Below are 21,074 nucleotides of genomic sequence, written 5' to 3'. Positions count from 1 at the left end.
AGCTCAAGTGTAAGTCACTAAAAAAACTTTTTACATTAAAAGAACAACAACAAACCCAAGCCTCATATACCAGCTAAAACTTACTCATCTTTATTAATGTAATATGAAGCCGCATGGGTAACAGCACTGTAAAGGATCTTGGCCATGTTTTCTGATATTCCTCATGGAATGAGCATATTCTGTAAGGAGGCAGCTTGTATTAATTTGCTTGCTATATTCTCTAACCAAAGAGGGGTTTGGCTCTCTATACCTCTAGTCACATTTGAGAATCAAAAGTACCCAAAATATCTGTCCCTCCAACTATTTCTGCCAACAGAGGTTCAGATGTTTCACTTTTCAAAATAAGACTGTGGTTTATAACATACTCTTAGTTCTCATATCTTATTACTAGAGATTTGAGAATAAATCAGGTTTTTTTTTGAATCTTTTATTTTTTTTATATAATCCCTACACTCAATGTGGGGCTCGAACTCACAACCCAAAGATCAAGAGTTGCACACTCTACCAACTGAGCCAGCCAGGTGCCCTGAGAATAAATCTGTTCTAATACTATAAGTAATATCAATAACTATTTTGTATTAGTGATAGCTTCTTTAGTTCTCTCTAGGACTTTACTTAAGCTCCTAAACTACTATGAACAACTGTCAGTTCTCAAAAACTTTAAATGTTTAAACAATATCCACACATTTATAAGCCATTCGGTGTTGTTTTGAGTTCCATGATAAAATATTTAATGTGATTACTTTTCTCATGAATGCTCTGTTTTGCGCTTGTTTTTAAGGCAGATAAAACTGAATGAAAATGGCAAGAAATGTACGTATAAAACTCATATGCTTTTAAGTTTAACAAAACCTGGACAGCTGATCAACTACTATTTCCATTTTTTACTGAAACACATATCAGAAGTCTGGTTTGATGCTACTGGCTGATTCACAGGACTATGTAGTTATTTATATTCATTCTAGCTAAATACATAACTTATTCAAAGAATGAACATTTATGGCTGGATTTCAAAAATAGCAAGACATTTTCCAAAGGCCTAAAGTCATACTCCATCTCCATCATTAAAGCAATGTGTTATTTATCTTTTAAAAAGAGAAAAACAATGTTAACAATTCCAGGCTGCTTCCTAAATGCTTCCACTGTGATGAATGAAGAACACACTGCACCAGACTACTGCCCTCCAGTGACTTCTATATCCACTGAAAGCAACAAAACCAAGAGACAGATGTGAACCTGCGGTTGTCGGTTCATCACTTCGGGAATTACTTTTCATCATAATACTAAACTCTGTGGCTATTCCCTTCTAGAATTTAAGGGCTTAGACTGGTATATATAAGTTGATAAAGGAGGAAGGGTCATTTGCCAGTTTTAGAAAGCAACTGCGTGCCCAGGAACTAGATGAAACTGAGGAATCTTGACAAGTACAGTGTTCTGCTTGTGTACCTGATAGGTATTCTAGGCAATGCTGTGTACAGGGGATTAGGACTGGGCAGAATCAGCACAGGATATAGTCCTACTAAGCAAACCAGGAGAGGAGATCGGCATGTGAACTTTTCACTCTCAAAGACCACTCATGCACACATGTCTATCTAAAAGGCAATCAGGAGCTTCGATGGACAGAAGAGTCACTCAGCAATATCAATTTCTCTGCATTACTTGAAAGGCAAAGGTCCACATGGAGTGTGTAAATCCCCAAAGGCAGGAGCAGGAATCTCAAGCAGTAGGAATTCCTTGGGGGGAACGCTTTAAAATCTTCTGTTGGGATTGCATTACCTGTGTGGAAATGCTTGGTTTACTATCCAGTAGATGAACATGGAAATAAGAAAGTGGCGATCCAGCATAACATAAATCAAAGACAAAGCTAACAAAAGTTACTTAAGGGGAAACACCGAGGAGCCTGGTGTAAAAAGTCAAAACCACCACCCATGATTTAGGGCAGAGGAAACGAATCTCTCCCAGCAGTCATCTAGCAGGGATTAACAGACAGACACTGGGGACAATGACACAAGAGGGCAGGAAAATACTCTCTGAAAACATCTCAGATACCATCTATGGCTTGAAAATTCTTTCCAATACTTATCAGAGATAAAGCTCCTGTTCTGAAACAAAAGGCAGGCAAACATTTTTCTCCTGTTGCAGCAAATAAATCATTGAATTCCATTCATTATATAAAGTTATATAGTTATTCTGAAAAGTTAATTTTGATTATATTTATAAAGAACTTTCTCCATTTCACTTTATGGCTTCCAAAGTACTCTATAAGGTGCCACCTAAACAGAACATTTTGGTTTCACATGCTGGTGTTCTAGGCCTCATTATATAATTACAGTCTTAAGCTATAATTAGCAAAAATAGAGACTGAGTAGTACCAAAAACTTAGCAATGAATACACTAGATTACATTGTCTTACCACACTTCCAAGATGAAAAACAATTTTTTTGTGCTTGCTTTGGCAGCACATACACTAAAAAAAAATTTTTTTTAATGTAATAGGATAAGATGTAAGGAGAAAAAAATGGGGCAAGAAATACCTCAAGAAATTTTTCTGGAGCATATTTGACCTTAGGTATGAAATTTTTAAAAGGTGGCAAGGTTACTGAAGTGTATACTTCAACAAAATTAAAAAATTTTCTTCTGTTAAGTTCATGAAATAGAACCAAATTTCTGTGCCAGACAAGGATGATTCCACGCAACCTGCTGTGTGTGTAAACAATGCCTTCTTGTATTCTACAACCTTGATAGTGAAGATCAGAGATGTTGGAAAATCACTGATAACCTGGGAGGGATTATTCCCAAATTCAATAAATGCAGGCCCACAGAGACAGTAGTGTCAATTCTGCGAAGCTCTGAGAAAAATCACGGAACCATTCCAGAGGTCTGAAACACTACTCAAACCCTGGTTATTCTTATTAAAAAAATTTTTTTTAACATTTATTTATTTTCAAGAGACAGAGTGTGAGCAGGGGAGGGGCAGATAGAGAAGGAGACACAGAATCTGAAGCAGGCTCGAGACTGAGCTGTCAGCACAGAGCCCAATGCAGGGCTTGAACCCATGAACTGTGAGATTATGACCTGAGCCGAAGTTAGAAGCTCAACCGACTGAGCCACCCTGGCGCCCCTGCTTATTCTTATTCAAAAGGGTAGAAGCCACCCTTCAATCCCCATCCTGCCACAACTAGAGAAGGATGACTTATCTAGGTAGGACTACTCCACATTCGCCTTCCTACAACACAAGATGTCTGCTGAAATACAAAATATTGAAGACTGCACAAAACTTTTATAATTTTTAAGTAGGCTCCATGTCTAACATGGAGTTTGAACTTGTGACCCTCAGATCAAGAGTCACGTGCTTCACTGACTAAGCTAGCCAGGGACCACTGCACAAAGAGAACTTTTAATATGGAATATAGGATTAGAGCAGAGGTGAGTAGCAGCAAATAGGTGACAAATGGGAGAAGGTAAGAAAATGACTGAATTTCAGTTTTCTTTACACTTCCTTGTTTTGATGTCTCCCTTTGGATAAAGGTCCCAGAAATGAGGAGGGACAGCCCCATTCTGCACAGGGCTCTATGCTGGAGGGTGACAGGATGAAAGTACAATCTCTATACCCAAGTTCCTGCTAGACAGCAGGCAGCAAGTTAGGAAATTACACACAGGTCAAAGGGACGTAAACTTTCTCTGAGCACACTCATCTGCCTCTTCAACTAACAAACTATGAACCTTGCTGAAAACGAAGTAGTATTATGTCAAAAGAAGTGAATGGAGAATTAATCAACTTTTGTTTTTTCCAAAGCCACTGGACTTTCAAAAGAATCTATAAAGATATTCATTTTAGCAAGATCTTTGGCCATCTTGGCTACTTAGCAACCTGGCTTAATCTCTCCTTTGGAAAAGCTATGTTTATAACAAGCTTCTTCCAGTAAGCACCACAGCACTAAACCACAACATACTTTTCTAAGGCTTTACATCCCTTTAATCTCATCTCTTGGGAGTCAAGATACAAACAAATCTGAACTAATTTTTTTTTTTTAAAGGATTTTACTTTTAAGTAATCTCTAAATCCAACGTAGGGCTTTAACTCACAACCTCAACATCAAGAGGTGCATGTTCCACACTGAGCCAGCCAGGTGCCCTTGAAACACTTTTACTGGGGGAACACCTTCAAAACTCAACATGACTCGACACTTTCCAGTTTTATTGCTCATTTCTTGTGTGTTTATAAGGTACTGAGTTAGTTTAAATATGGTTCTTTTAGATGGATGAGAGATCGGCTTTTCTGACATTTGATTCATATTTTCCTGCTCAGCCAAACTTGATAATTTGTAAATGAACAGTTCACCGAGTAGAAAATTACAAAAATAAAATTATTTCCCCTGAACACATATTGTACATATAAAAATGAGTAAGTGCTATTCAATATTATGATGTTAGGATACCATGTCTGATAGAGTTTAACAGTTCTTGATGACCAATGTGACTCTTTCCAACCTGAAAACAGATCTGTTCTCCCTAACCTCCTAGGTCAAGTACCCCTTCTTCATATGCCCAAAGAAACCTATGTAACTATCAAAATTGCTGAACCATGGTAGCCATGTGTATAGCATTTACTTGAGTAAGGACTGCCACAGGCTTAGATTTAGAAAGAGCAGGAAGCATACTCCTGCACGCACATCCTAGTCAATGCAAGATTCTACATCTAGCACACTGAGCAAACACAATGAATAAAACCTTCAACAGTGCAATACACTGCACTCCAAATTAGATCTCTGGATACCGCCAGGACTTACTTCCTGATCACATTTGATCGGAGAATGCAAAGGGAAGCTTTGCCAGGTAAAAAGAGGCAGAACTATTTTTCAACCCCTTCCTAATGGATGGTTCTTTACAGAGGAACCACAGCCATGGTAAGATTTACCATCTTTGGACCTGGGAAAGGACAAATACCAAGGGGAAAATAACAGAAAAGACAAATCCATTGGTAATTTTCTAAATTGATCTAGCTTTTATCAGTATTTGTTCTATCCAAACTCATGATTTGATTATAGTTCCCTAGCTGGGTAAAATTTACATTAAAAAAAATGTTCTTAAACATCTGATATTAACATAGTTGTAAAAAACAGATTTAGTATATGTAGGTGAGTTTAGTATTTTTTTTATTAAAAAAATGTTTTTTAACGTTTATTTATTTTTGAGAGACAGAGGGCAAGCAGGAGGGGGACAGAGAGAGAGGGAGACACAGAATCTGAAACAGGCTCCAGACTCTGAGCTGTCAGCACAGAGCATGACACAGGGCTCGAACCCACAAACCATGAGATCATGACCTGAGCCGAAGTCGGATGCTTAACCAACTGAGCCATCCAGATGCCCCTATGTAGGTGGGTTTAAATGCAGTTCTTTGGGAACCATATTTGAGATCTATCACTGCATCTAGGAACCAAATAGTACTCAATTCAATATACCTACAATTTAGAATAGCAAAGCCTATTTTCTCTGAAAATTCTCATTGTAATGGAAGAGAACGAATACAACTGCCCGAACTTACTTCGCAGCAAGAGCCTATTTTATTATTTTTTTAACATCCTTCATCTTCAGGACAGTCTAGCCCTACTCGGGCTGCCAAAGGAGGCAGAATGGATCTTTGTGGAAACAGAAAACAAGTAGGAAGAAAAGCTTGCAATTTATTTTTCATGGAAGGTTAAATAAAAATCTATATTTTAAACAGACATCTGACTTCATCTATGCTCATTTGACAGATTCATTCATTCATTCACTCATTCATTTAAACAATTACTACTGTAGACGTTGTTTTTAGGTGTTAGGGAGATAGCAATGAACAAAGCAACAAAAATCTCTACCCTTATTTATAGGCTTACATTTAAGAAAGCTGAGGCCCCACCCAAAAGGTTAAATGTCCTATGGCCAAAGCCTTGGGCTAAGCTAAAATCAAGTTCTGAGCTCCCCTTCTTTCTCCTCCTACTCTAAGTATAGGACTAAACAGCCTGTTCATCTCCAGTCTCACTCCTCCACCACAACTGAAGAGCAGATTTACCCAGAATGAGACTCTGTTGGCACTATCATCAATGTTACCTCCAAGCTCTGACTTCCAAATATGTCACTGTTTTTTGTTTTTTTTTGAAAGTCCTCCTCTGCGTGTTGGCCACCTTCAGCTGGAATACACTGCTAGTATTTAAAAGTCAAGATGCCTAGGGGCACCCGGGTGGCTCAGTCGGTTGACCATCTGACTGTTGATTTCGGCACAGGTGATGGGATCAAACCCCAAGTCAACTCTTTGCTGGGTGTGGAGCCTGCTTAAGATTCTCTCTTCGCCCCTCCTTTGCACATGCACGTGTGCTCTCTCTCTTTCAAAAACAAAACAAAACAAAACAAAACAAAACAAAACAAAACGTGACAAAAACTCAAGATGCCTAAAATCAAACTCCAAAGAAGTTTCTCCCCCAACTTTCCCATTTCCAGTAATTGTACCACCTACCCCCCAGTTATTCAGGCTTCAAAATCTCAGCAACTACTCTGACTCATCCTTCTCCCTCCATCTTGACATGCATGTGGGCTACCAAGTCTCGCAGATCACACCCTTATATCATTTTTTCACTGCTACAGCCCATCTAGGCCCCCTTAACCTCCGAAGTGGATGCACTGCATTCTTAATTGTCTCCAGGCTGGCTGTCAAGCCATTATTATGTTCTATGCCAAAAAACTTCTAAAGCCAAGTTTTGATCACATCACTCCTCTCTGTTCATAAACCTTTAGTACCTACCTATTCCCTACTGAAACTAAGTATCAACTCTCCAGCCCATCATTCCAGGAACTTCATCAAATGGCTCCAAGATAATTTTCCTAGCCTTGTCTCCTTTATTCACACCATATATTTTAGGAAAATGAACTAAATAACTTCTTGTTGCTCATATTTCCTTTTCGCATGGAATGCCTCTTTCATGTCCACGTTACTCTTCCAAGAGCACTTCAAATGCACCTTCTTTCATGAAACTCTGTCACGCTCAAACTAGGTGAAATGTCTTCTTCTTCCAATCTCTGATGATGGTAATTTGAAACTTGGGGAACTTCTCTGTTCTGCCTTGTGTTACGGTTATCTGGCTACTTGGCTGATCTACGTGGCAATTCTTTGAGGACAACGACTCCCTACTTATCTTGGTATCCCCAGGACATACTTTCACAGAGCAGGTCTCCAGCTAGACTTATGTAGTCAAAGCTGCTGAGAAAAAGTTAGCTGCCCCTAAAGTGAGGTTAATACTTGTCAGGATCTCTCAAAGAGAGATTTTACTTTCTTCTTTTGCTGATTACAAAACTTGAAAAGTACCAATCCAAAAAATAACATACTTCTTTCAATTCTTGGAGTAATGTAAAGGACATATTTGGCCGCAATTTTTCTGAAAAAACAAGCAAAAAACCCTAAAAACATAAGAAAACAACCCTAAAGATGGAATAAAAGCAAAGAGACACAGACTAAGACACAGTGTAAAGGTAGAACAGATACTAGAAATACATTTACCCACAGGGCAGAGTGCAGAAAGAATTCAACCCAGCAAGGATTCAGAATCCTGCTGGGAGAGAGGTATAAAATTTGCATTAATGTGGGGAATTTCAATCCCTTAGCAGCCAAGGGATACTAAAAACCCTAAAAAGAAAAAAATCAGAGAGAATTTCAAGATTCAATTCTTCAGAAAGAAGCTTATTATTGCACTGCAGTAAGATTTCCTAATTATACACACTAGTTTAAAGACCCTTCACTTAAATGTACACTGAGGGGCACCTGGGTAGCTCACTCAGTTTAAACGTTTGCCTCTTGATTTCAGCTCAGGTCATGATTCCAGGGCTGTGGGACTGAGTTCCACATAGGGCCCCATGTTGGGCATACAGCCTACTTGGGATTCCCTCCCTCCCTCCCTCTCTCTCTCTCCCTTCCACCCTCCCTCAGCCCCTCTCCTGCTTGCTCTTCTCTCAAAATAAATAAATAAATAAATAAATAAATAAATAAATAAATAAATAAATAAATAAATAAATAATTTTTTAAAAAGTACACTGAAAATCAGCGTATTTCTACTCAGATACTAGCTTTGACTAATTTTTTCACCCTGGCAATCCAGGTTTTCAACATCTCTTTTTCCCATACTTTAAAAATCCAATCAAAACAGCAGCATTGATTAAGAATTCACTGAAGCAGAAAAGACATGGAAAACTATAGGAAATACCTATTTTAATTTGAAATATTCTGAAAACATGAGTACTCGGGCAGATATGCCGATTATGTGGACTTCACTACTGACTACTGATTTTTTTCCTTTCCATACCTTTTCTATTTAAGTGCATTTTTCATTATAGGATAATGTAACTTCTTCATAGAATAGTCTGGAAAAATATTACCTACAATATTATCTGTTTCTTCTAATATGTTGGCATTATCTCCTTCCACTGATTTTTTCATTTGCCCTTTCCCCGAGGGGAAATCATGCTGTCATTCTAATTTTGTACTCTGATTTCTTCACCCTACAAACCATAAACATTTTCAGGTTGCTACAAGTTTTCCTAAATATTATTTTAAGTGGCTACATAATATTCTACTGAATAAGCCCACTACAATTTACCTTATTATAACCCAGTTTTTTTGCTAAAAGATTTCAGCTGGATCCATAACCATTCCCTTATAATAAGTGGATCATTTCTAAAACGTTTGTTTCAAGTGACACTGTGACAATTTTATGCACATAACTTAATCTATATTGTAGCTTGTTTTCTTAAAATGGATTCCAATAATTGATTCTGGATTTTCAAAGTCCAGAGCCACGTCTCAGAGTGTCAGTTTAAGTGTGCACTCAGCTACACTTTTAACAAGAGAGGTAGAAGAGAACAACCACAGAATCAACAGTATTCTGTGTCAATCAGAAGCCAGTCAAATTGTAATTCTTAGCCAACTACTTTGATTAAAGCATGTAACTATGGATCCAATTAGTGTATGTGATTTGCTAAACCCCACCTTTTTGCCTGTCTACTCTCTCTTAGCTACTAAATACACAGATTTCCCTCCTTTATACTTTTTTCTTACCAAGACATACATTTTGCCAAGAATATGTGCTTATTGGTGAGTCTATCCATATTTGTGTATGTACTTCACTGTACATGTGTGTGTTCTTTCTTTTTAGAAAAAATTTTTAAATTTTATTTATTTAAGTAATCTTTACACCCAACGTGGGGCTCAAACTCACGACCGTGAAACCAAGAATCACGTGCTTTTCTGACTAAGCCTGTCAGATGTTCCCTGTGTGTATGTACTTCTATACGCTATTGTTAACCTATGTACTTTCTCATATGTGCATCTGAAATAAGCATTTTTGCATTTCATTATAAATATGTCTGTGAATATTAAAACGTGAGGTCAGGGTTACGAGTTAATTTGAGAGTTGATAATGAGTGAACATGTTGTGTATCTGTTTATTATCCTTTGCTTATTTATCTACTGGGGTCTTCAGTTTTCTCTTAGCAACGTACAGCTGGCCCTTGAACAACACAACGTGGGGGTTAGGGGCACTAACCACTGTGAAGTTGAAAATCTCCATATAACTTCTGACTCCCCCAAAACTTAACTACTAATAGCTGACTGTTGACCAGAAGCCTTCCCAACAACATAAACATTTGATAAACACATACTTTGTATGTTATACTCATTATATTGTTTTCTTAAAATAAGGATTAAGAAAAGAAAATGTTATTAAAAAATCATAAGGAAGAGAAAATACATTTACAATACTATACTATATTTATTTAAAAATTTGTATATAAGTAGACCCACACAGTTCAAACCTGTGCTGTTCAAGGGTCAATTGTATATGATATAAAGATGAAAGTTGTCATATTTCCTTCCCAATCAGTGACATCTTTCTTCAAATATTGTCAAATTTGCTGATTTTTGTGTGTTTGCCTCCTCTGTCTTTAGGCTGAGAGAAGCCTCTCACATAGACCATTAGTTTCTCAAACCATGAACACTGAAGGATGGATGGCATGGTCTCCTCTACAGTGGCCTAAAGCAAAGGTGAATCTTCACTTTACTTGGCCAGCTCTAGAATTCACATGGGGACAGGAGGAGAGGTGGAACAGAGGTGCCAGTTTATGCCCAGGTCAGCTAGAAGTCCAAATTACCCACTCTTCTTAATCAGAAAACAAAAACAAAACTAAATAAAGACAATCGGGGCACCTGGGTGGCTCAGTTGGTTGAGTGTCCAACTTCGGCTCAGGTCATGATCTCACAGCTCGTGAGTTCGAGCCCCACGTCGGGCTCTGTGCTGACAGCTCAGAGCCTGGAGCCTGCTTCCGAATTCTGTGTCTCCCTCTGTCTCTGCCCCTAACCCACTCGCATTCTGTCTCTGTCTCTCTCAAAAATAAATAAACATTAAAAAAAATTTTTTTAAACAAATAAATAAAGACGACCAAAAGCCACCCCAGCACCAGTGAGAGTACCCCACACTGGACTACAGATGAGACCCAAAATGGGCTACCCTGTTAATCCTGTGTGGTTCAGGAGGTCTTTCGGGCCTGTGGCAGATGGTCCCTTTCAGCCAACAGACTTGGACAAGTCCTAATTCTCTTGACTGGATACTTCATATCAGGTGCCTGACCACACCTCAGTACCGTTATAGCACCCAGGGATGCTGGAATGCCACCCCACATGCTTGAGCAAAGGCAAGTCCTTTGTATTTAATTTCAGTATATACACTTAGGCAGAGAAGCCGAAAAATTTTGGTTTTAGTAAGAAGTAGAATGTCTGAAACAAGGAAGGTCCAGCACATACCTGATTTCGCAGAGGCTGTTGCTGTGACGGCCGATCCCTGTGTGTGTGGCTTTCTCGAGTTATTGCAGATGCACCAGAATCTACATGAACTGACCCTACTGGAGTAGGCTGGAAAAATATAACAAAAAGTCAAATGGAAGATGGGCCTGACTTAATGACTCTGCAAAGGAGAGCATCATTCCAATTCTAATAAAACAGTGGTTAATTGTTGTTTTCAGTCATGATGGGCAGTTTCAAGTCTTCTCACTTTGCTTATCTGCAAAAGGGAGGCCACCTGGTCCTCAATAGCTCATTAGAGAGCAGCTTACCTTGGAAAATAAGAAAACATCCTACAGTGATGTGTTAGCTTGCTCTCAGGTACTGTGAACTCCTGGCCAGAAGAACTAATTCAAAAGTTTTTCATGATGGGTGCCTGGGTGGGTCAATCCACTAGGCATCCAATTCTTGGTTTTGATGCAGGTTATGATCTCATGGTTTGTGAGTTTAAGCCCCGAGTTGGGTTCCACACAGACAGTGCAGGGCCTGCTTTGGATTTTCTCTCCTTCTCTCTTGGCCCTTCCCCTGCTCATACTCCATCTCTCTCTCACATAAATAAATTAAAAAAAATAAATAAATAAACGGGGACGCCTGGGTGGCTCAGTCGGTTAAGCATCCAACTTCGGCTCAGGTCATGATCTGGCGGTTCATGAGCTCGAGTCCCATGTCAGGTTCTGTGCTGACAGCTCAGAGCCTGGAGCCTGTTTCAGATTCTGTGTCTCCCTCTCTCTCTCCCCATCCCTCGCTCATGCTCAAAAATAAATAAAATTTAACAAAAAATTTTTTTAATAAAATGAATAATAAAAAAAAATTTCTTATGGTGCTGGGTTCCACTTCTACAGAAGCAGGACCAGCTTACGTAGCACCAGCTTCTGGATCATTCAAGCAAAAGTTCTTCTTAAGAACTGGCTTAAGTTCTGGTATCTTAGGCCATACTGTTCATAATCTTAAAAACATATAAAGGAGTTGCTCCTGCTTTCTAACTCTGGTAATTGTAACCTATGGCATCACCCTGAAAAGGCTGGCATACGTAAGGTCTACAGTCAAAGGAATGTTTTTTCCATAGATTTAAGCAGAAAGTCTGGCAAGCGAGGTAGTGCTGGTCTGAAGTGATGAGGTAAAACAGGATACTTACAATAGGTCTCCCGACCCAATCGTAGGCATAGTCAAAGGTGTAGCCTTTCCTTTCAAAGAGGTCTGTGAAGAGGGTCCGTAAATACTCATAGTCAGGTTTTTCAAAGAAGTCTAATCGCCTGACATAGCGCAGGTACGTTGCCATCTCTTCTGTAGGAAAGAGGTGAAAGGCCATGCTCATGAACTGAATGCTTCCTATGGTGAGAAGCTCTGAGCCAAGTCAGGAATATTTGTGTTTTCCTTATGACCCAAATGAAAGTGATAAAACCTGTCTTGGTCTAAATGACAATAAAAGGAAATGTGAATTTTCTAGAGAGCGCCCTTATCTAGAGACACCAAGTCACTGTCTCTACCTACTTCAAAGTTTTAGTCACAATGGCTGGAATGTCCTTCTAGCATCCTACCTGGAAAGTTTTCACAGAGAGCTTCAATGGGAGTATTCCTTTTGGTGTCACCAATTTTCTGATATCTCTCTTTTAATGTATCAGCCTGTAGAGCAAAGGGAGAAAGTTATTTGGAAACAGGTACCAAGTATGGGAGGTCCAATATGTCTGGGGATGCAATGGTTGCTTCACTCAAACTGGCAGAAATTGCTAGGCTCAATATTCTTTCTAATAAATAAGAAATGTAACAGAGATGATGTATTTAACGTCTGCTCTGTTCTGGAAGGTTTTATTTGCAAATATATTTAGTAGTCTCAGATAAACACCATCAAATGTAATGAGATGAGTGGTTAGGAAAAGGAAATAAAAATATCATACAGCAGTTATTTTCAAAACTGCAGAAGCTTAGTAATCTCCCATGACCACTGGGGTTCAAAAGTGATTCAGCCTTCTCCTTCTTAGATCAGTTCTATTATAAGATTAAAAATATTGCTAATCTAAGTGGGGGGGGCAGACAGATGGCTCCACAGAATATTTACTGTGAATCTGAATAGGGAAAAAAAAAAAAAAGAATAAGTAGTAGAAGAAAATGCCTTTCCACAATGTGCTTCCAGAGGGAAAAGTGTTACCTATGATAGAGGCATGGCTAACAGGCTAACAGGTAGGTTTCATATATGTCAGCAGCTCAAAGCAAACCAAGTTTGTTCAGGATTATAGACAGAAGGCTCCTGGAGCTTGGACCAACAGTGTAGCCTCAAGGGATTCTTGTGAGGCTCTCCCTAGCTGCTGCACCCAGTTTTAAGCAATAGTGTTCTATAGTAAGTTGGAGAGGGCTGCCTGGGAGGCTCAGTCGGTTGAGAGTCCGACTCTTGATTTCAGCTCAGGTCATGATTCCAAGGTCGTGAGATTGAGCCTTGGTTCTCTCTCTCTCTCTCCCTCTGCCTCTCTCCCATGCTTGCATGCCTGCATTCCCTCTAAAATAAAAACATAAAAAGAAAAGAAAAGAAAGAAAAGAAAAGAAAAGAAAAAAGAAAAGAAAAGAAAGTTGGAGAAATTTTAGATCTATAACTGACACTAAAATGATTCATAGACTGTGAGTGAGTTTCAATTAATACACAAATGTATTGCTTGGCTATGTAATGAGTAAATAGAATATGAAACTCTATCTGACAGCTATCTATACCAATGAAAAGATACATATGACTAGGAGAAGACTAGGAAGTGTTAGGAGAAGAATTTAAGGGGAAAGAAATAAAATCTTCCCAAAGGGAAGGGGCAGAAGCTTTACTTTTCAGGACAACGGTCTAGAAAGCCCAGGAAATGAATCATTCTGCCCTTCTGGAGGGAGAAAGGGAGGGGGCCAAGGGGTGTGTAAGTACCTAAATCTATTGATTAAGTTTCTTTCCATACTAACATGTTGAAATAAATCACAACTCAAAAATATACCTCACATTTAACTATCTAAAATGGGACTTAAAATGGGTTAGAAGCTCACCATTTCCTAGTCTAACCAGCCAGAGGCACAGAACAATTACAGTGGTTAAAATTATTATCAGTAGTTAACTCTGACACAAATACACTGTACCGATACCTAAGGAAGGCTATTTAAACTACATGTTTCATGAGGAATGGCTATTGTCTGCATAGGCATTTATTGAATAAAACACATGAACAGCAATGTTAAACCTGGATTTTTATTTTAGTTCAGGTGGATCCTTAGCCTCGATAGGATGAATAAATATTTTCCAGTTCTCCTTAGGGGCACACCCAGCTCTGTTGGCCTTGCTGGTAAAATGTGTAGCAGCTGCTGTCATCAATTTGTTCCAGAAATTCCCCAGTACACTGGGAACACTCTTCCTGCTACATAATGGTAGTGGAGGAGGAAAGTGACACAGAGAAAAGCAGCAGTGCCAAGGCTGGGAGGGAACAAGGGAAGAGACTGTGGAAAACCCTAAAACAAGGAAGAAGGATTCACAAGGGGAAGAAGACAAATGTGAGCAAAACAGAGCTCCCAAAGCCCAGGGAAGCATCTACAGTATAGACAATATAACCAGCCCCTGCTTTTCATCTCTGCAGCCAATCTTCCCAATTGTGCTTCTTGCAGACGTCAAGTCAGCAACCCCTTCATTAACAACTGAGTATTGAAACAAAGCCCTCCACTGAGCACTTTCAAGGATACCTTGAGTCCTTGCCAGGGTAGGCTGCCTCGAAGGAAATACATGAACATATGGCCCAGGGCTTCCAAATCATCCCGCCGGCTTTGCTCTAAAAGGGAAGACAGATCACACATTATGTTTGCAGTTATTAAAGCAGAAAGGGGTTCAAAACCAAGTAATCCCTTCAGAAACCCTTCTGCTCTGGAAAGACGCTGCTTACTAATTCTTTGTATATCTAAACCAGGGATAGTATTTCAGATCAAAACCAAAAAATACTGTGTGCTTCCTTTGCCTAGAGCTGTCACTGGCAAGTAAATATCAAGTGAAAAGAGCAAATCCTAAACTGAAACCAAATCTAAATCACTAAATGGTGAGTAGCCGCCCCTCGGTCACTGCTGTCACCTTCCTGAAAGTAAGATAATTTAAATGAAATGTTATTTCCGGTATATGGGCTACAGTTACCCTTTGGGTTACCATGATGGAAAGTGAGAAGATAAAGCAGCTAAAACTTTTAAATGGTCCATCCTAATGGCCAGGTCCGCAAAGACACAAGCTGTGGAATGCCTAGCATACATGTCTAGTGCTCTTAATTCATCATAAAAATTAACACTTAAAATATAGTTTGACATAAACAAACATCAATGTATCATCTCTCAGCTCCATGCCATTTATACCATGTTCCATAGCTACCTTAAGAAATATTTAAAATTTGGGGCACCTGGTTGGGTCAGTGAGTTAGGCATCCGACTTTGGCTCAGGTCATGATTTCACAGTTTGTGGGCTTGAGCCTTGCATCAAACTCTGTGCTGACAGCTCACAGCCTGGAGCCTGCTTCAGATTCTGTGTGTGTTCTGTGTGTGTGTGTGTGTGTGTGTGTGTGCGCGCACGCGCGCGCCCCTCCCCTGTAATTTATCACTAGGGTGCCCTATATGGAAAAATAAAACAGGATCCCCGCATTCTGGGAGCTTATCAGGCAAAACAAATTGCTAGGTTTTAGTTTCTTTCATTTGGGAAGACTAAGATAGTAAAAAACTAAAGAATAGATAATAAAAAATACTGTAATTTCATCTCAAAAAACGTCCTTATATATTCTTGGGTTGTCAGACTGAATGTAAGTAGTACATGCCTCTATTCCTAATTTGCCAAGTATGGCTCATCCCAGATATCTTATGTGTTTATTTCTTAGAATCAGGTTGAGGGCTTTATCAAGAGAAGTTAAAAAGACAAGACTAAGGGGCTACTCTAAACTTGATTGTGCTTTCTTTGTGCAAAAAGTAAAACCTACGAGGGAAGCAGGGAGGAGAGCTACTCAGCTCAAAATGCAGAAGTACAACATGTTTAATGGCTGCCTTCAATTATGGGAAAATGTGCACGACAAAGAGTGAATAGAACTCTACAGGGTGGATCAGGAAAGAAAAGGCAACTTGGTAAGTTTCAGTTTGAAAACGGTTTTTGGCAAGGTGGTCACTAATGCGAAAAAGAGGCACTCTGACAAGAGAGATAAATAACATAAAATTGAGTGGATGCACATCAATTGAAATAATCTTAAAAAGAATGAAGTAAAATGGCAAGACCAACAGAAGCTTTTGTCTACACAGCTTGCCTGGGGTTTGCCACCAAATTTTATATATAATTGAAAACATAAAGGCATTAGACTGGAAGAGTTTGTTAATAGGACCTAAATACACACAAATAAAAAAGAAAGAACAAGCAGGGTGAGTTGAGGCCTCTCATAAAGCAGGGCAGACAAAGAAACCACACCCTGCAGTTTCTCACACTGTATCACACCTACACATTGCCTTTCCATTTTTATATCCACTTCCTGTAAGAAGAGGCCCCTTGGTAATAAAAATTCACTGGACAGTTGCACTTTTGTTGGTTGAGCACTAGAGGGCAAACCTCTCCACATTTTCAATACTGATTAATCCTGAAAAACGCCCAACTTCTCTCCACAGCAAAGCCCATTATAAAATGAGTACTTTTTAAATAAACACACACACACACACACACACACACACACACACACACACACAAAACAAAAACACATGTAAACCCACTAGAATAACTAATAAAGTGATTTTCCAACTACTGAGCACCATGAAAAATAGTTGTGGAATATGGCATAATAGGAAAAATAATGGCTCCCGAATTAGGTTATCTAGCTGTTGGCCCATTCTTTCCATTCATTCGATCCATGTGAAATTCAGCATGGCCAAGTCACCTATTTTGGGCTGCAGTCCCCTCACCTGAAAATAAAGTGATTGGGGTGACTGCGTGGCTCAGTTGGTTAAGCATCAGACTCCTGATTTCGGCTCAGGTAATGATGTCTGGGTTTGTGTCAAGCCCACTGTGCAGTGGGAAACCTATGGGATTCTCTCCCCTCTCTCTCTGCTCCTCTCCTGCTAGCTCACGCACGCGCACTCTCTTTCTCTCTCTCTCAAAATAAACAAGAAAAGAAAGTTGGCTGATATAGATAATTTGAAAAGTCATTTTCCAGTTCTAAAATTCTAAAGTAATTAATCTATGATAATTTAACCCATTAGTAATTAATCTATGATAACTTAATCCTTTCAAAAAAGTGAAAACCAGAGTCATGCTTTATTTGTGTACTTCTCTGAAAACCGTATTCATTTAGTTCAGAATTTCCACATGCTCTCATTTTTTTCATGAAGGGTATTTTCCTTTTCAAAGAAGAAAGGTTTCAATACAAGTGGGACAAGTAGGACACAGAATTCTTTCACACCATAAAGGCCTGCCTTCAACCATTCAGAAAGACATGCTTGGTTTACATGTATCACTCCTCTGATTTTAGGTCAAATATATTTTGCTGGAGGAAAGGGTCTAGATGACCCAGTGTTCTTACCCTAACTTCAGTCGTTAAGAATACAAAGTGGCTAATCTGATATGGTCAGGTTTAGGAGGCTTCTTCCCTTGTTCTCCCTTACAAAACAGGCAATTCTCCCCAAGTCATTTGAAGATGCACTTCCCTTTTTCTTCATTACAACATAAAGAATGCTACACATTTAAAAACCAATATGGGGACATCTAGGTGGCATGGTCGGTTAAATTTTCCACTCTTGGGGCACCTAGGTGACTCAGTTGGTTAAGTGTCTGACTTCAGCTCAGGTCATGACCTCACAGTTCATGATTTCGAGCCCCATGTCAGGCTCCATGCTGACTGCTCAGAGCCTGGAGCCTGCTTCAGATTCTGTGTCTCCCTCTCTCTGCCCCTCCCCTGCTTGCACTCTCTCTCTTTCTCAAAAATAAATAAACATTTAAAAAATTTAAAAAAAAATAGTGTTCCATCCTTGATTTCAGTTTAGGTCATGATCTCACTGTTTGTGAGTTCGAGCCCCAAATAGGGCTCTGCACTGACAGTGCGGAGACTGCTTGGAATTCTCTCTCCCTTTCTCTGCCTCTCCCCTGCTTGCTTGCTCGCTCTCTCTCAAAATAAATAAATAGACAAAACAAAACAAACCAGTATGATTCAAGGTCCTATGGAATACCTCTCTGCTTTGAGACCCTGGCCAGAATTTAAAGGGCATATAATAACCATCTATATGTATTCTCTGTAATCTGGAAAGGGCAAAAATATGGGGATAGGTTCAATGTGACCCAAAAAACTCTAGAACTCAGGAATTTCAAGTTTGGAGATAAACTCAAAGTTCCAGCAGGAATGGCTACACCAGGAGATGAAAGAACCAGTATGACGATCTTATACACTTAAAATGTATTTTGCTGAATAAATAAATAACTACCATTTAGAGTCTTTGCTACTACGAGGCACTGTGCTAAATACTTTATATGTATTATCTCTCAGTATCCTATAGTATAATGTATTATTATCATACCCATTTCACAGATGAGATAACTGAGGCTGAGGAAAGGTTACTGATCCAAAATCATATAGATTTAAGGGCAACAGCCAGGGTTTGCAAACCTTTTTCTTAACCATTATCTGTACCTTATCTGTACATATTCTGTAAACCATTATCTGTACATAACACAGAGACCCATCTCTGTCTCTTCTTGCCTTTCCTGACAAGAATAATAAAATCAGAACATGGACTGCTGTGCCTAGGAAGCAGGAATTAGAACAACTTCTAGAGTCTGTCAGTTAAACCAAATAATCATGACTTTACTATTTACGACACAGTCTATCTAAGTAAAAAGGAAGAAAGTGGGGATATTGAACACTATGCAAGAGAACTATGTTACACATACTACCCATTCAACCCACAAACACATCCTTGTGAAATATTACTCTCGTTTTACAGATAAGTTTCAGGAAGATTAAGTAACCTGTCCAAAATGACACAGATAATAAGTGGCAGAAGCCCTTCTAGTCTAATTTTAAAGTATTACATTTAGTTAAGTGAGGATTTTCATACGTTTACTGAAAAAATCCTGATAGCATTCAGGATTTCTGTTCCAGTTGTATCACTTTGCAATATGATAGTTACTCTTCACTAACACATTCTAGAATCCTCATTTGAAAACCTAGGCAGTTTTGTCAATAAGGCAACTTTTTAGTCATTTAGTCATTTAGTATTTAAAATACTTGTTAGTGCACAACAATTCATTAATATTTAAACACCCAATATAATTAGTATGTCTAGGAGTATGGAACCTGATAATATTCTGTTCACATGTCTACTCTCAAGAGTGGTGTATTTTTTAAAAAATATTTATTTTTGAGAGAGAGAAAGAGAGAGAGAGAGGGAGACACAGAATGTGAGGCAGGCTCCAAGGTGTCAGCACGGAGCCTGATGCAAGGCTTGAACTCATGAACTGTGAGATCATTACCTGAGACGAAGTCAGATGTAACCAGCTGAGCCACCCAGGCGCCCCAAGAGTGATGAATTTCAAACATAGTTTTACAATCACTTTAGAATGTTTTCTTCATATAGAATCTTCCACAGAAGCCAAATATATAAAATAGATAAAAACGGAAGCTTTTCTGGAGAAGCTAGTGAGGGGCCCAGGGCCTATTTGGCTTTCCCACTGTTCCTTAGGCTTCTCTTACAAATATTCTCCCCTGAACTAGTTCCTCTAACAAGTAAGGCCTTCTGCCTTGATTGAGCTTTCACAAATTGTCTATCCTGAATGCAGTGTACAACTCCTCTATTTTCATTGAGTAAGACATAGGCTCTTCCTCAAAGAATTATTCATGGAATTATGCACAGTGAACAGAAGCCTAGCACATGTTTTAGTAACACATTCTTCCCCAGTTCAGATACCAATCAATCTGATGTCCTTTTCAGGACTGTCATACATGGAGTCATTCATTCATATGTAAACACCAAATTCATCATTAGACTTACTCAAATGCTATCATTTTAATACAACAATTCAAGTGCCCACACTGCTAAAAAACTAAGCATTTGGAAACATAGTATAAAGAATTAAATAGGGGTATCTGAGTAGCTCAGTTAGGTTAAGCTTCTGTCTCTTGGTTTCAGCTCAAGTCATGATCTTATGGTTATGAGATTGAACCCTGCATAGGGCCCTGTGCACACAGCATGGATCCTGCTTGGGATTCTCTCTCTCTCCCTCTCTCTCTGCCCCTCCCCTGCTCGTGCACGCTCTCTCGCTTGCTCTGTCTCAAAATAAATAAACATTAAAAAAGTAAAGAATTTTACTTAAAGAAAAATCTTTAAGTTGTCAACAGGATACTTAGGAAAGTTACTAACTCACCATCTTAGTTTCTCAAGTATAAAAATCACTTGCCTTGTGAAGCAAGAAGAACCACAAGTTGTAATGCACAAAGGGGACAAAAGTATTATTGGAATAAAAAGTTATTTTAAGGACCCGCCCCTTTTCACTGAGCAGAAAATAAACACACCTTTGCCAAGATGCGTGTTGATAGACATGTATCTTGCAGTTCCAGTTAAACTTTTGTGCTCCCTATAAGGTATGTGTTTTTTGGTTTCAGGGTCAATGTATTCCTTGGCCAGTCCAAAGTCTATAATGTGTATAACATGCTCTTTCTTGTTGCCTTGTCGGCCAATCAGGAAATTCTCTGGCTTCACATCTCGGTAAATGAGATTCTTTGAGTGCACATATTCCATTCGAGAAAGCTAAAAGAGAATACACAATGATGAAAATACTCTAAAGAAGTTTACTGGGAAAAAACAAACAAACAAACATCCAAACATTTTCTTTTATCAGCCCAAGGTTTTAACTACTGAAAGTAAAACTCATTTCTTCTTCACCACCCAGTCACTTCACGCTTGTAAACCAGAAAAAATTCTGATACAAATACATACATAACAAGTATCAAGTTAAATGAAAGTGAGACAGCCAGTTCAGCTCATAATGTTACAATTTGTAAATGATGAATAGAATTAGGTGTTTTTATGCTACGTCAGAAAGCACACATTTGAGAGGCTCGATGTATCCCCAGCCAGGATTATCACAATACGTCGGCAACCTCTGAAGACAGGTGCCACTGTCACATTCACCTTCTGCCCACACCTTTGTATCCTCAGGCAGGCAGGCCTCCCCAACCTAGTATTTTCTGCTGCAAAAACATGGGAAGTG

The 21,074-nt window shown here is 39.0% G+C and overlaps 1 protein-coding gene across 24 annotated transcripts in view; it reads right to left on the bottom strand.

Moving 5' to 3' along the window:
* CSNK1G1 (casein kinase 1 gamma 1) overlaps positions 1-21,074 on the bottom strand; it is a 173,684-nt gene that overhangs the window by 26,597 nt on the left and 126,013 nt on the right. For 14 of the 24 annotated variants that reach the window (XR_006218573.1, XR_006218574.1, XM_042988654.1 and 11 more), the window contains 5 exons: positions 20,377-20,611; positions 14,555-14,640; positions 12,397-12,481; positions 11,994-12,142; positions 10,823-10,930 (listed from right to left, as the gene is read on the bottom strand). Coding sequence is in view for 18 of the 24 variants with exons in the window: in XM_042988654.1 (XP_042844588.1) it covers positions 10,823-10,930; positions 11,994-12,142; positions 12,397-12,481; positions 14,555-14,640; positions 20,377-20,611 (663 nt within the window). In the remaining 6 variants the exon portion in view is untranslated. Of the gene's footprint in view, positions 1-84; positions 180-1,107; positions 1,777-8,403; positions 8,527-10,822; positions 10,931-11,993; positions 12,143-12,396; positions 12,482-14,554; positions 14,641-20,376; positions 20,612-21,074 lie in introns of those variants that run through there. The other 10 variants (XM_042988658.1, XM_042988661.1, XM_042988667.1 and 7 more) reach the window with 7 other exon arrangements.

Source organism: Panthera tigris, chromosome B3 (assembly GCF_018350195.1).
Source record: "Panthera tigris isolate Pti1 chromosome B3, P.tigris_Pti1_mat1.1, whole genome shotgun sequence".
Classification (NCBI taxonomy): Eukaryota; Metazoa; Chordata; class Mammalia; order Carnivora; family Felidae; genus Panthera; species Panthera tigris.
Note: the sequence above shows the minus strand (reverse complement) of the source record. Positions and strands in the feature narration are given on the sequence as shown.